At 42.4% G+C, this 13,681-nt stretch overlaps 1 protein-coding gene across 1 annotated transcript in view; it reads right to left on the bottom strand.

The window, feature by feature from the left end:
- Positions 1-3,750: 3,750 nt before the first annotated feature.
- Positions 3,751-13,681, bottom strand: part of CEP95 (centrosomal protein 95kDa) — a 47,415-nt gene continuing 37,484 nt past the window's right edge. Inside the window, exons 12-20 of the mRNA XM_006833729.1 lie at positions 11,189-11,328; positions 9,556-9,645; positions 8,653-8,782; positions 7,724-7,893; positions 7,534-7,608; positions 5,823-5,975; positions 4,493-4,639; positions 4,197-4,268; positions 3,751-3,927 (exon numbers count right to left, since the gene is read on the bottom strand). Of these exons, the coding sequence (XP_006833792.1) occupies positions 3,751-3,927; positions 4,197-4,268; positions 4,493-4,639; positions 5,823-5,975; positions 7,534-7,608; positions 7,724-7,893; positions 8,653-8,782; positions 9,556-9,645; positions 11,189-11,328 (1,154 nt within the window). The remainder of the gene's footprint in view (positions 3,928-4,196; positions 4,269-4,492; positions 4,640-5,822; positions 5,976-7,533; positions 7,609-7,723; positions 7,894-8,652; positions 8,783-9,555; positions 9,646-11,188; positions 11,329-13,681) is intronic.

The following is a 13,681-nucleotide window of genomic DNA, read 5'->3' as shown; positions in this document are numbered from 1 at the left end:
ATTGTGCTTACTCGTCATCCTTCTGCAAAACGTATGTCCACCGTCATCATTTTATTAAGTCATGACTGACAGGATGCAGTACTGATGACATGCTACTATCAATTGTTAGAACATACTGGTTGGGAGAAAGATGAGGCTTTCTGCTCCCGCAAAGATTTAAAGCCACGGAAACTCTATACAGGGTCACAGTGAGTCAGAACTGAATCGTGGCACTTAACACCAATATGTGCTGTGGTGGTGAAGTGCCAGCCAGTGGACTCCGACTCATAGCAACCCTTTATAGAGTTTCCAAGGAGTGCTGGAGGGCTTGAACTGATGACCTTGCAGTTAACAGTTCAATGCTTATCCTATAGTGCCACACCAGGACTCCAACCTACAATATAGAGCTGGCAAATACCAATTCTTGAGTGCCTTTTAAACTTTTTAATAGTAAGGATTTCTTAAATAGAGCTTTAAAAAGAAGTAAATTACTCTTGATACCAGTCTAGGGTATCACTAATATGATTTATATAAAAAAAATGATTTCAACTTCAGAATTATGTTGCCTGATTACTTCCAAATAGGTGCTAAATCGTGTGTCACTGAACTTTGGACTTGCACCCGATGTTGAATGTGAATGTTTATTTGCATGTGTCCCTCCTCAGCTGGGGTTTTCATATCCATCCTCTAGTTAGTTCAGCTCTGTGGTGTCACTTCCCCATACGTTCCATCATGAATGTTTCCTTCTCAACGGTGACAGCTTTGTTGAGCTCAGATGAGTACAAGGTGAGTTTTGTTTCAGAGGGTCTTATATTTTGGTATAAAATGTTTTCTTTAGTGCTGTGTATAGTGTACATTTGGTTTTGCACAGAGTTTGTTGCCCTGAATGGGTCTTATTTTTACCAAGCCTTTTTTTTTTTTTTTTTTCCCCTTTTTTTGTATTTACAGTCCAGAGCACACCTTTCCCTATGTTTTAAAAAACAGTGTAATATGTTTTCTTTTACAACACTAAATCTGATTTGAACTTGTGGAGCATTGAGCAGACTGCATTGCTGTGAGGTCTTTACAGGGTGGTGGAGAGCAGCTCGTTCTGCCTCCGTCTCAGCTGCAGCCGACAGTCAACGGGTGCCATTGAACGTTCTTATGTCAGGACGATGATTGTACCAAATGCTGAGTTGTTTTGTTTCTAGATGTAATTAGCTCACCTCATGTAATATTCTCTCTTCTTTCAGACTGACTTTTAAAACAAAGTTTTATCATTTTCATTGTATTTGTATTTATTACAGAGTGTTTTAGCTGTGATATTCGTTGTATTTTCACTCAGCTGTTACATGAGCTTTATCAATAACATCTGTATAAACGGTTTTAAAGTAACTGTGTATTTGCCGAAGTTGAGCAATAAAATGAATGCTGTTTGCACTGTGACAGCAGCCACGTTTTGAAAGCACACCGACTCTGGAATGCATTGTTTGCACAGTGTCTGCCTGGCTCTCTCTAGGGTGACAGTGTGATCTCTAGGATGAGAAGTTTTTCAGGGAGAATGCAGTGCTACCTGTGCCGCGCTGCAGAGCTACGGGGAGCAAAGCAGGTGCTCATCTTCACCTGCCTTGGCAGCTTGATCAATTGGTAGTGGCTGTTTGGAGATGGTTTTCTGAGGCCAGCTCTGGCGTAGTGGGGAAGAGTGTTCCAGTCCTGTAACAATGTCGGCCAGGGCTCTGGGGAGCAGAGCGTAGGCACAGGGGCCTCCTGTTGGCCTTTCTACCTTGGTATAGCTCTATATGGTAGTGGGCAAGAGGTCAGACAACTACATGGTTGGAAAAGGAATAAATACTGTTCTTCCTTCATCTAGAATGTAGGTACACAACAGAATGAATCATGTCTGGGAAAACACAGTGGAAGTAGCAGTGGTGTATTACGTTCAAGGAGCAAACCTGGTGTCCATTTTGGTATTCTTATGAAAGGATATAAACATGGCTGTGTTTACTGGTTACTATCTGAAATTTATAAAAGTTACTGAACATTAAGGGTTTTAGTATTATAAAAGCCTACAAATTACCCCAAAGTTTTTACTCCTGCTGTGTGGTGACTTGAAAAACTTGTCCTTTGATTATACTGAACGCTAACCATGCTGACTGCATTTCTGTGTGCTTTATACCCCAGATGCTTAATAGTAAATAAGACCAAGAACCTAGTAACAGGATAAAACAAACCAAACCTTTTGCCATTCCAGTCGATTATAACTCACAAAACAGAGAAGAAATGCCCCTAAAGGGTTTTAAATCTTTATGGAAGCATACTGCCACTTCTGTCTCCTATGGAGCACTTGGCGGGTTCAAACCTCTGATCTTTAGGTTAGCAGAACGCTTAGCCACTACTCCAACAGGGCCTCCTAGTAAGTAATAGGATAAAGGAGTTAATATGCTAGAAAAAGATTTACATTCCTATGTTGACATTTTTAGCAAACTAGATAAACCACATTTCATTCATGGATCATATGCTATTAAAGTTTACTAAAAGGTATTTGCCCTACGTACGACTTTCCATTCATTCGGACTATTGTGTGCCTACTATGTGCCAAGCTACGTGCAAACTGATGGGGAGAAGCTTTGGATAGTTGTTAGAAATCTGAACTTCCAAATGAGTGCTTTTAACCTGTGTCTTAGTAGAGGCTAAAGCTTAGGCTTAGGTCTTCAGAACTTAGGATGTGTACACCAAAGTGGTCAGTTGTGATGAGAACACATAAGTGCCCCCACGTAAGCAAAGCAAGTCCCAAAATTCCAGCCCTGCCTCAACACGGGGCAGGTAGCTACTCAAGAGTTTCTCTTGGACAGCTCGCGTCTTCCTTGTGTGTGTTCATATACAGCTGCTGGCTTCATGGCCGCCTGTTCCTGGGGGGAACAGGTTACATTTCCAAGGTGACGAGCTTCCCTATTGTCAGCTGCATGCCTTTTATGGATATTCAGGCTGGGGTTTATCTAGGGCACTGGTTAGGATCTGAGCTGTAACACCTCACTTGTCTCCCTTATAGTTTAAGGGAAGGAAGGGGGGGGGAGGTGCTGTAGCAGCCCCTAGAGTGGGTGAGGGCCCCCTCTAAGAAGTTGCTCCCCCCACCTCAGTAGGTTCTGTGCAGTCTTACTTTTAGCTCCACAACTGGCAGTGAAGGTGGGGTGGGGTGGGAGCAATCAGAATCGACTTTCAGACCATTCTTCAAAAAGAAAAAGGTGGCGAACCAAGAAAACAATTTGATATAAGTAACTCAAGAACTAGAAAGGCAAAAAGCTTTAAGGCAGTTCATGTCTGAGGTTTTTAGGACAAGAAACTATTCACATCTCTCAAATCACTGGATGATGGTTGGAATAGCTTGAAATGCCTGAGAAAAAATGAGTTTTCAGCATAAGTGGATTTGGGAGCTAATAAATTGGAGATTTTTAAATACCCATAATTGCTATTTCCCCCCATTTTTGTTGACCTACAAAGTCCTCGGGAGCTGACTGATAAATCTAGGCTTATTAGCTGCTTTAACAACACAGATGGGAATCACAAAGGATGTTCCCATGATTCTCCTTTTAAGATTCCAGGCCACAAATTAAAAAGTAACTTTTAAGAAAACAATTTTTATTTAAAAATGATTTCATAAAAAGTACTGGAATGAATGCATAGATAAGGCAAAGGCACATGAAAATGATTCTTTCAGTTAGATTGTTTACTGGCTCAATTCTAGCTCTGCTCTGGTAAAGGCCCTCCAGAAAGGTCACATGGTGAAGACTGTTCTCACGGTAGGGGATGTTTACTGTACTGAAAGGAAGCCAGATGAAGACGAGATTTGAAGCGCTCAGCTTCCAGTTCACGGAAGAAAGCATCATCATCGTTCTGTGTTATCATGTTCTGCAGTTCATGAATTTCCTTCTCCATCTTAGATCTCAGCTCCCTCTTCACCTTCTGTAAAGTCTAAAAGAAAATTAACAGCATCCTGAAATTCACACTGATCCAAGCTCTCATAAATTTTTCTTCCTTTTCAACCTTCCTTGTTCATCAAGCTCCAATAATTTTAGTAATTTAGCAGCTCTTTTAACAGTGAACTGAACAGGTAAGGTAAAATCACATGACAAATCTTAGGTCATACGTGGATTTTAAATGAGTACTCACTCTACTCCCCAGAGAAAGGATAATTTCTGTTTACTCATAATGTAAAAGAAATGATTTATCTTAATTATTACCTGGGCCTGGAATTTCTCTCGGGTTTTGAGTTCTTGACTTTCTTGTGATATGGCCTCAGCTAGCAAAGAAAACTATTTACAGGGAAGAAAAAAACAACCCAGGATCTTATTAATGTTTGTAGTCCAAGTGTAATTAATCTATTTACTATTCATCAACTTATTTTAATGAAAGTAGGGTAATACTGATTCTGTACTATGGTCAAAGTGTTGAATTTCAATCTTGAAAGTGGGTGTATCTGCCTATAGAGTGGGGTGGGGCCTGTGTCTATTTACACGTGTGAAGCCAACGCGCCCACCTGGTCTCTGTAGTAGTTCTCCATTGAGTCCAGTTCGTTCTGGTGCTGCCTCTTTTGTTCATCTCGCTTTTCTTTAGCGTAGTTTCTCAGGTCCCGTAATCTTTGCTTCTGAATTTGTAAACCTTCTTCAAATAGTTTCTTAAATATCTGTATTTAGTGATAAAAATAAAGTCATTGAGGAATGTAATTATTCTGCCCAATGAGATCCACAGTGATTGTATTGCACAAATTTTCAGGGCAGCTTTCCTGGGACAGTTTTTAGGGACTTAGTGTTGTATGTGCAGCCACCGCCCGCTAGCAGTCCAACTCCACTCCCCTGAGCCTCAGGCAACAGTAACTTATTTCTATTGCTCTAAATTTGCCTATTCTGGCCATTCCATCTATGAAATCATTTAATATGTAGGCTTTTGTATGCTAAACTTTTACTTAGCATAATTATTTTCAAAAGTTATCCATTTTATAGTATATATCAATACTTCATTTCTATTTATGGAAGACTGGTGTGGCACTATAGGATAAACCTCAGGGTCAGCAGTTCAGACCCACCAACTGCTCCTTGGAAATGCTACACAGGGTTGCTGTGCAGTAGAGCCAACTTGACAGCACTACACAACCATATTCCATTGTCTGTGTACACAGTTTACTTATCCGTCAGGTAGTTGGCATTTATTGAGTAGTTTCTCCTCCTGCTATAACGAATAATGCTGTTGTGAATATTTAAAGGCAGGTTTTTGTGGGGCTATCTGAGAAATGGAGTTGCTACGTCATGCAGTAACTGTTTAACCTTTCTAAGAACTTCCAGAAACTGTTTTGCAAAACATCTGTACTGTCTTGTTGTCATGTGCCGTGGCGCTGGTTCCGACTCACAGCAACCCTGTACGGGGTTTCTGAGGCTGTAAATCTTACGGGAGCAGAAAGCCTCATCTGTCTCCCACGAAACAGCTGGTAGTTTTAAAACCTCTCACTTTAAGGTTCACAGCCCAATTCGTAACCACTACGTTATCAGAGCTCCTTAGTTTATGTACAGAGGTCAGAGGAAATCAAGACTCCATGGAGACAGAGTAGACCAGGATGCCCGGAGTAAGAAAAAGGAGCATTTATGACTTGTATTTGGATGACGGATCCAAATTGTGGCCAAACTCCCAAAATCCACTACTGGAGTCACTTCCGAGCCTGTCTAGGGTTTCTAAAACTGAATCTTTCCCAGAGCAGACAGGCACATCTTCCTTCCATTGTCCCTGTGGTAGTAGTCCAACAAGGAGATCCTAAAAGGTGACAGCAAAAATCTTCGTAACTTTTTAACAGACCCACACAGAAAAACCACACTTACCATTTCTTCCCGGGTCCTCATTCTCATCATTTTTGCACGCAATTGAACTCTATAATCATCATAATATCTGCGGGCACGAACAATTTGCTGCCGATTTTCTTTTATCTTTGATTGAGTCAACCTCTGTCTATTAATGCGATCCTTGAAGTCTTGCTAGGAAAGGGAAAAAGAAGTAAGGATAAGAAGACGACAGGTTTCAGGGTTCTCATCTGCCCCGCTCCCCATCATGATGCCTTCAAAGTAGTGAGCAGGCTCTGGAAGGCCAGTGGCCTCCTGCCCAGGAGGAGATGGGCAAAGACTGTCGATGGGCCTCCATCCGAGCAGCAGTCTGACAAGCCCCGCTGGCTACAGTGATCCTGAGCACTTCTGCTGGGTCCGTGGGGCTCGTCTCCCTGTTTCACCAGGGGACCTGCCTAAGACATGCCGGATGCCAGCTTAAAAGAAGGAGGAAAATGGCACTCTTCCAAAGCTTGAGCTTCCAGGAGTGTTTAATTAGGACAAAACTAAAGACTACACTAAGACATTGTTTTCCCCGTTTCCCCAGTGGGAAGAAGGCTTATAACCCTTGAAACTGCTCCTCATTATGAAGTTAGACAACACCTGCAAAGTAGTTGACGATGAAATAAGGTCATGTACACAGAGCCTTCAATTAGGGTTCAGTATCTGTTTTCTTCTCCCTCTACTGAAGTACCACAGGCCTTGAGATGGCTTCCCCTTACTTCTCTGGAATTGCTAGAATGTTCGTTCTCATGGTTTTTCTCTACTCCACACTTAACCAAAGGTTTTTAAAATTTCTTCCTTTGCTGTATCTGTCTCTATCCTCTCTCTGCACTATACTCAACACAGGATAATATGTTAAGTGTAATTCCTATCACACTGTCAGCTGCCGTGAAGTTGGCCTGCCTCATGGCCACCCTGTACACAATGGAATGAAATGCTCCCGGGGCCTGTGGCATCCCCATGATTTGCTATGGATTGGACTGCTGGGATCCAGTATTTTCACGGGCTGATTTTCAGAAGTAGATTGCTACACTTTTCTTCCTGGTCCATCTTAGTCTGGAAGCACCACTGAAAGCTGTTCAGCATCCCAGCCAGATGCCAACCCTCCCCTGACAGACAGATGGTGACAACTGAAGTACACTGGCCAGGACTCAGAGCTGAGTCTCCTACCTGCACAGATGCCGAGTCCCACTACGCCTCGAAATCACAATGGGGCTGCTGCGAGTACCATCAAGTCAGTTCTGACTCAGAGCCACCCTCGGAAGGGTTTCCAAGGAGCAGCTGACCTTGTGGCTAGCAGTCCCAGTGCTCATCCGAGAGTGCCTCATCAGGACTCCTAAAGTATAATGGAGGCTGGTAGACTATTCGGCTCTCTGTTGAGCCTGAGAAAGAGAGGGAGGGGGAGGGGTTGGGCAAGCAGGCCTCAGTTACAGCCACAGGCACCTTGAAAGGAGGCAGACCAGAATTAACAACTCAACCTTGCTCCTTACAGCTTACAGGGGGAGCACACTATTTCCCAGGGAACACCAGTTCTATTATGTTACTATAAAAACTAAATGGAATTATACAACAGCTAGCACCAATATCTGTAAGCCCTAGGTGCTTCCTCTTCACAATGTTAGAAGACTATGAGACTCCTTGTCAAGCTCGTACAAATAAGAAAGGTAACTTATATGTTCAAAAATCTATCAGCAACTTGCTCTTGACATACCAGTCTCTTGTTATGTTCATATTCTTTCTTGACAAGTGCAGTGAGGAGGTCATGCCTTCGTAAGGCTTCTTCTACCTATAAGGGCACAAAGAAAGTTGGGTTAATGATGCCTTGCACTAGATTCGTAAGGGTAAGTAAGCTCCTCTTTCTTGTTGACATTCCTATATATGTTAAAAATCGAGTAATTTACTTCATCCTGAAGTTTCTTCTTTGACCGATGTTCTCCACAGGCATCTTTTTTGAGCTGCTCAACCTGTGCGATTTGCTGTTTCCACATTTTGCTTAGTGTTTGGCCAGAAACACACAGAAATGGGAACTGCTCCAGCATCAGGGGCAGGAGACTGTGCTCGTTCACTTTCACTGCAAAGCAAAATGAGATGCTTTCAGTCTGAGAACCCTGCTGACAGCTTTTGACACAAGAGCTCTCACCCCACCTTCCTGGTAGATCAAAGCTTATCCAAGTGATGTGGTTCTGATCCTGAAAAGACAATTCTGAACATAACTATGATTGCTGCAATCCTTCCTGGATCCAAGTAAGCCAGTTACTACTACTAAGGGTGAAAATAAGCTCAGTAGTTCAGACTGATCACAAGCTAGTATGGTAAAGTCCATCCGAATTGCTTGGCTGCCTCTGCCTGTGGATGGACACACTGCGGTAAAACAGAAGACTCCTCAGCCCTCTTAGTAGGCATGTGCCTACAAGGATGTAATTGGGAAGCCAGCAGCCTGGCATTTCATGTGACCTGTTTCTCCCTGTAATGGGACTCACGGCACCAAGTGTCAAAGTAACAGGAATTGGACAAACCACCTGCTTGCCCTGGAACATCCTGTTCATTCTCCTGATGACCCAGAAACAGACGAGGCGGCCAGTAGGAGCCTCTCTCCACAACAGCAGCTGGTGGTCCTGGAATTCCCTTTGGTGCCAATAGATCGGGTTCCCTGAGGCATTCCCTATGACAGGCTTTTCTCTGTACAGGAATCCAGCCATATGGCAATGATCAAAGTGGGGACTTTCTCCAGCTAACGTGCATGGCGGCTTTCAGTACTGTGTCCCTGGAGTGCAGCACACACTTTCCAATGTTGCCAGTGTTCCATAAAGGACAATTTTGTAGTTCTTACTTGGAACTGCTTTATTTAGCTTTGGGAAGCCACCTCTTGGATGTGGAGTTGTGGTTTTTTTAGAGTATATCTTCCAAGGCTGACAAGGTTTGGGCGTTCCTTTATGAACAGCTTCTCGGTATATTTTTTCCTTAGAAGCAGATGCAAAAGAGAATAGAAGTGAGAGAGGTCTAATCACTTGTACACACCTTCTTAAATACTGACAAAAATCAGTGAACTAATCTCCAGCCAAACCACCCAGCTTTAAAATTCTAAAACTTCATTAATACTCAAGTTAAATTTTAAGCATCCTTTGGCTTCTAACACCCCTTGGAATTTGAAAAACTTGAGTCTTCAAGTTTCATGGTCACTGTAGCCCCACACACCAAGTAGCAGCCCTATTCCTGTTTGATGTACTTTTGTAGCTTTGTACTTGCTGTCCTAACCCCTTGTAGATTAAAGCAAAGCTTCTTTGTAAACAAACTGTATTTAATGCTGGTTTCTTCATTGATACTTTAGAATAAGGCTATTTCACCTGATTTCTGTAACCTTCCTTTTTGAAAAGCTAGGAAAACGTAAGCTTTGGGATTTCCCAGTGTCTTTTCTGAGACTCTCATAACTGTCAGCCTCGACTATTCTATAAGTCCTTGGTGAAGTGCTAAGCAATAGAATCCCTTAAAACTGATGGCAGTTATAGGTAAGAAGGGGAAATGCTAGTTTTTTTTTGCCACATTTGAGCAACTTGGCAACTGTAAGGATGCGTTAGGAGACAATATGACATCCTCAAATGAAATAACCCTGCTTTTTCCTAAGGCACTAGCGATGAAGACCGTACTGGTTCGTTTTCCTGTAGAAAAAGGTCATCTCACTACTTTCCACTGATCGGATCAAATGGCATTGATGACAGTGGAGACTTTTACCCACTGTTTCCTCCTCGTCATTCATCCCTAGAGGGCCGATATTCTCTTGAACTTTATTTCCTTGTAGTTCCCTTTCAAATGCTTCAGTTATTGCCTAGAGGAGAAAAGGCCATAGGATATTATGAAAAACATTTACAAATGACAATGAAAAGAATTCACCTATGTGAAGATAGTTCATTCATTTCTTAAAATTATTTTTTATAAAGTTCCTTTCAGGCCCAGAGTTAGTGACATAGCCACAGAGGACTAGAGTGGAGAGTGAAGCATCCAGTGGATAAGAAGTGAGGGCATATGCATAAGAACACCCACACTTGCAGATAATACCCACTTGACCTGGCTTCAATGACTGGGTGATCAGAACTCAACTAGAAGAAGAAAGGAGAGGAAACAAAAAAGAGTAATCTGATACAATTTGATGAACTTGACCTATACCTATGGATGCAGTAGCTCAAAAGGGAACAAATCTTTACAGCAAGGATCATTCCTACCCCCTTCATACACAGAGTAGACAAGGATGGGCAACTTGGACACTGGCTACCCAAAAGGGGCTGGGCTACAAAGGCAATAAGTGACTGGTTTACTAGCTTTTGAGAGGGAGCCTAGATCCAGAGGGCCTGGAAGAAGGTAGAATCTTCACTGAGTAGTATCCAATCTGTCTGGGTGGGGCTGATGAAAGAAGATGGGGATAGCACTCATGTGTTACAATAGTGAATAATTGCTATCAGGACTGACTGTGAGGGTTGGAAATGTAAAGGTAGACATTTTGTAGCAAAATGAGGGGAGTGATTGACCGCAGTCCAGGAGCAGAGATCCCTGGGACCATCCAGGGAGAAAAGTGGAACGCGGGACCCTACCCAGAGAAGCAGTGACGCAGATGGAGACAGAGACGATGATGTGGAGACAGGGAACAGCTGGGGACTGTAGACAGGCAGGCTTGCAGGGTATACCCTTTGGTTGGTTGATGATGCATGGAGGGGATTGTAATCATGGCAATGAAACTATATACGATAGGATGAATGTAAAGTTAATGTTCTCCCATGTAAGCCATCACATAATTCACCATAAAACATTTTAAAAAAAGTTCTTTTCAGGCTCTTTAATATGAATATATGTTATTTTAACAAAGATGTAATTGAGACATACACTGAAATTTGAAGTGCATAATTTTTTGTTCATTAATATTTTGATACTATTGGAAGCTGTCTAAGTTCCATTATTCACCATTGTAAAACATCGTATAGCAAATGAAGTGTTCTACATTCATGCTCCACAACAGAAAGTCTTCCTCAACAATCGTACCCTAACTGCCTCTTCTCATGACTCTCTGGGCATGTTTTCTCATCCAATCTATGACTCAATTGGCCTCACATTTCATTCACACCAGACTCCCTTCAACTTTAGAGCTCTCTCTGAAAATACAAACCCACACTGATCTTGTTTTCCTTGATTCACTGGACCAAGTTATTTGCTTATTGTATCATGAGTGCACACTTGATATCACAGGATCTGTTATCACCACGTGGCTCAGGAACCCTAGATGCACTTTCAGCCTTTACTTAATAGTATGTTCACTGCAGCATCTGGCTGGGGGCAGGGGTAACACTACTACCCAGCAACAGTCAGGAGTCGCCATGTACCTTTGCTTGGAATCGGCGGATATCTGTTTCTTTTCGTTTTCGCTGCTTTGCTCTCTCCGTATGGCACTGCTTGTGTTTGTTCACTGGTGAAGGGGAGAGCGAATGGGATCTGTAAGGTAGCTTTCTAGGTGTGGTAAGTCCTGCAACACAGAGAGACACAACATTAGGGCCTAACAGTCAGAAATGTAAGTTGGAAACCAAATAGTTGATTTTTAACAAACCCAAGAGACTTGACGAGTGAATGCGCTAAATGTGTTTCCCCCTCTAACTAATCTGTATTAGTTTCTATGTCCAGTGTTGTGAGGTGCTGTCAAGGTGGCTGATTCCCAGTGAGCACAGTGCTCTATGTAGAACAGAAGGAAACCTTGCCTGGTTCTGCATCAGCCTCACAATTACTGTTATGTTGAAACCCATTGTTACAGCCACTGTGTCAATCCATCTCACGGAGGGTCTTCTGTCTCTCTGCCCCTCTAATTTACTAAGCAGGAAGTCCTCCAGGTAGTCTTTCTCCTGATAACATGTCCAAAGCCCCTGAGATGAAGTCTCACAATCCTTGCTCCTCAAGAACATTCTTACTGCACTTCTTCCAAAACAAATTTGTTCTTCTTGCAGTCTGTGGTATATTCAATCTTCTTTGCCAACTCCATCGTTTAAACATCAGTTCTTCTCAAGTCTTCCTTATTCACTGTCCAGCTTTAACATGGTTATCAGGCTTGGGTCAGGCACACCTTAGCATTCAAACTGACATCTTTGGTCTTTAACACTTTAAAAGAGGTCTTTGGCAGCAGATTTGCCCAATGCAATAAATAAGTTACTGAATTGTTGCTTCCCATGAGTGTTGACTGGGGATCCAATTAAAATTAAATCCTCGATAACTTCAATTTTTTTCTCCGTTTATCACGTTTATTGGGCCCGTTATGAAGGGTTTTTGTTTTCTTTACATGAGTTGTAATCTATCTGAAGGCTGCAGTTTCTGATCTTCATCAGTAAGTGCTTTAAGTCCTCTTTGCTTTCAGTACGCAAGGTTGTACTGTCTGCATATTCCAAGTCGTTAATGAGCCTTTGTCCAATCCTGATGCTGTATTCTTCATAGGGCCCAGTTTCTCAGACTATTTGCTCAGCACACAGACTGAATAAGTATGGTGGAAGGATATAACCCTGACACACACTATTCCTGACTTTAAATGATGCAGCATCCTTGTATTCTGTTTGAGTGGCTGCCTCTTGATCTATGTACTGGTTCCACATGAGAACAATTAAGTTTTCTGGATTTCCCATTATTCTAAAATTTGTTAGCTCTACCAGATTAATAGCCTTTGCATAGTCAATAAAACACAAGTAAACATCTTTTTGGTAGTCTAAGCCTTCAGTCAGAATCCATCTGATGTCAGCAATGATATTCTTCATTCCACTAACTTGTATTTGCTTGTATATTTGTCACTACAATTAAACAGGACAAATGTGTGCTATCTTAAAGCAGTCAGTCCCTGTATTCAACTTCGAGTTGAACATGGAACAGAATAGGCAAGACACAAAGGCCTGGTGAGTATGCTTGGTGATGGGCGAGCAAAGGGAAACCACCTGTGCCAGTATGTCCAGGTCCAAAGGAGACAGGATATAGAGCTATACACACATTTACTAAGACTTACAAAGCCACATGTAGTTTAGGTGAGAACAAACAAGATGGCGGATCGGGTGGAAGTGTAGTAAAGGAGCTCCGCCAGCAACAACACAGAATACCTGACCAAGCAGGCTCAGGGGATGGTCCCAGAACTCTGAACCACATATAAAGGAATATTTAGAAGGTTAGAAGGCTTACAGCTGGGGGAATTTGTGGCAGAAGCAAGAAATACATTGTTTTCTAATTCAAGACGCTCAGATGCTCCAGGAGCCGCCATCTTGGGTGAGACCAAGTCGGGGAAGGATTGGAGCAGCCACAGACACCTGACAGAACTTCTGAGATAAAGGTGTGGACATTCTTCTCTTTTGGTAGCTGTTCATTGGTCCCTTGCTGTCTGTGCACCTCCATTCGGGTGGCTATAGGGGTTCCTGAGCTAGTGGGCACCCCAGTCCCACCCTCAGAGGGTTCTACTATGCATGCACACAGATCTCCTTGAAATTTTAAGAGACAGTTTCCAATTAAAACCAAATGGCCACAGCAGGCCCTGAACTGTTTACAACTAGAAAAGAGGCCTTAACGGGGATTGTGGAGTGGGACAAGCAGACAAAAAAGGAAATAGGCTGAAAATTAAATCCTAAGTTACGTCAAAACGACTAACAGTAGCATCTTGAAATTTCTCAAGAAGAAGAGTAAAAAGGGAAGCCCATTTCTTTATCACATCTACCCGGAGGCAATCAGAAAGCATAAAAAATACCAAAAGACATACCCATCTGAGTATTAAGGCCACAGATAACCCCTGAAGATGCCCAAAAAACAGAAGCAGATGACCATATTTGTACATGTCCAGAAACGAGATAAAGTGACTGAGGCAA

The sequence above is a fragment of the Chrysochloris asiatica genome, unplaced genomic scaffold (assembly GCF_000296735.1).
Source record: "Chrysochloris asiatica unplaced genomic scaffold, ChrAsi1.0 scaffold00007, whole genome shotgun sequence".
NCBI classification, from domain to species: Eukaryota; Metazoa; Chordata; class Mammalia; order Afrosoricida; family Chrysochloridae; genus Chrysochloris; species Chrysochloris asiatica.
The sequence above is the reverse complement of the archived record's forward strand: the minus strand, read 5'-3'. Positions and strand labels throughout refer to the sequence as shown.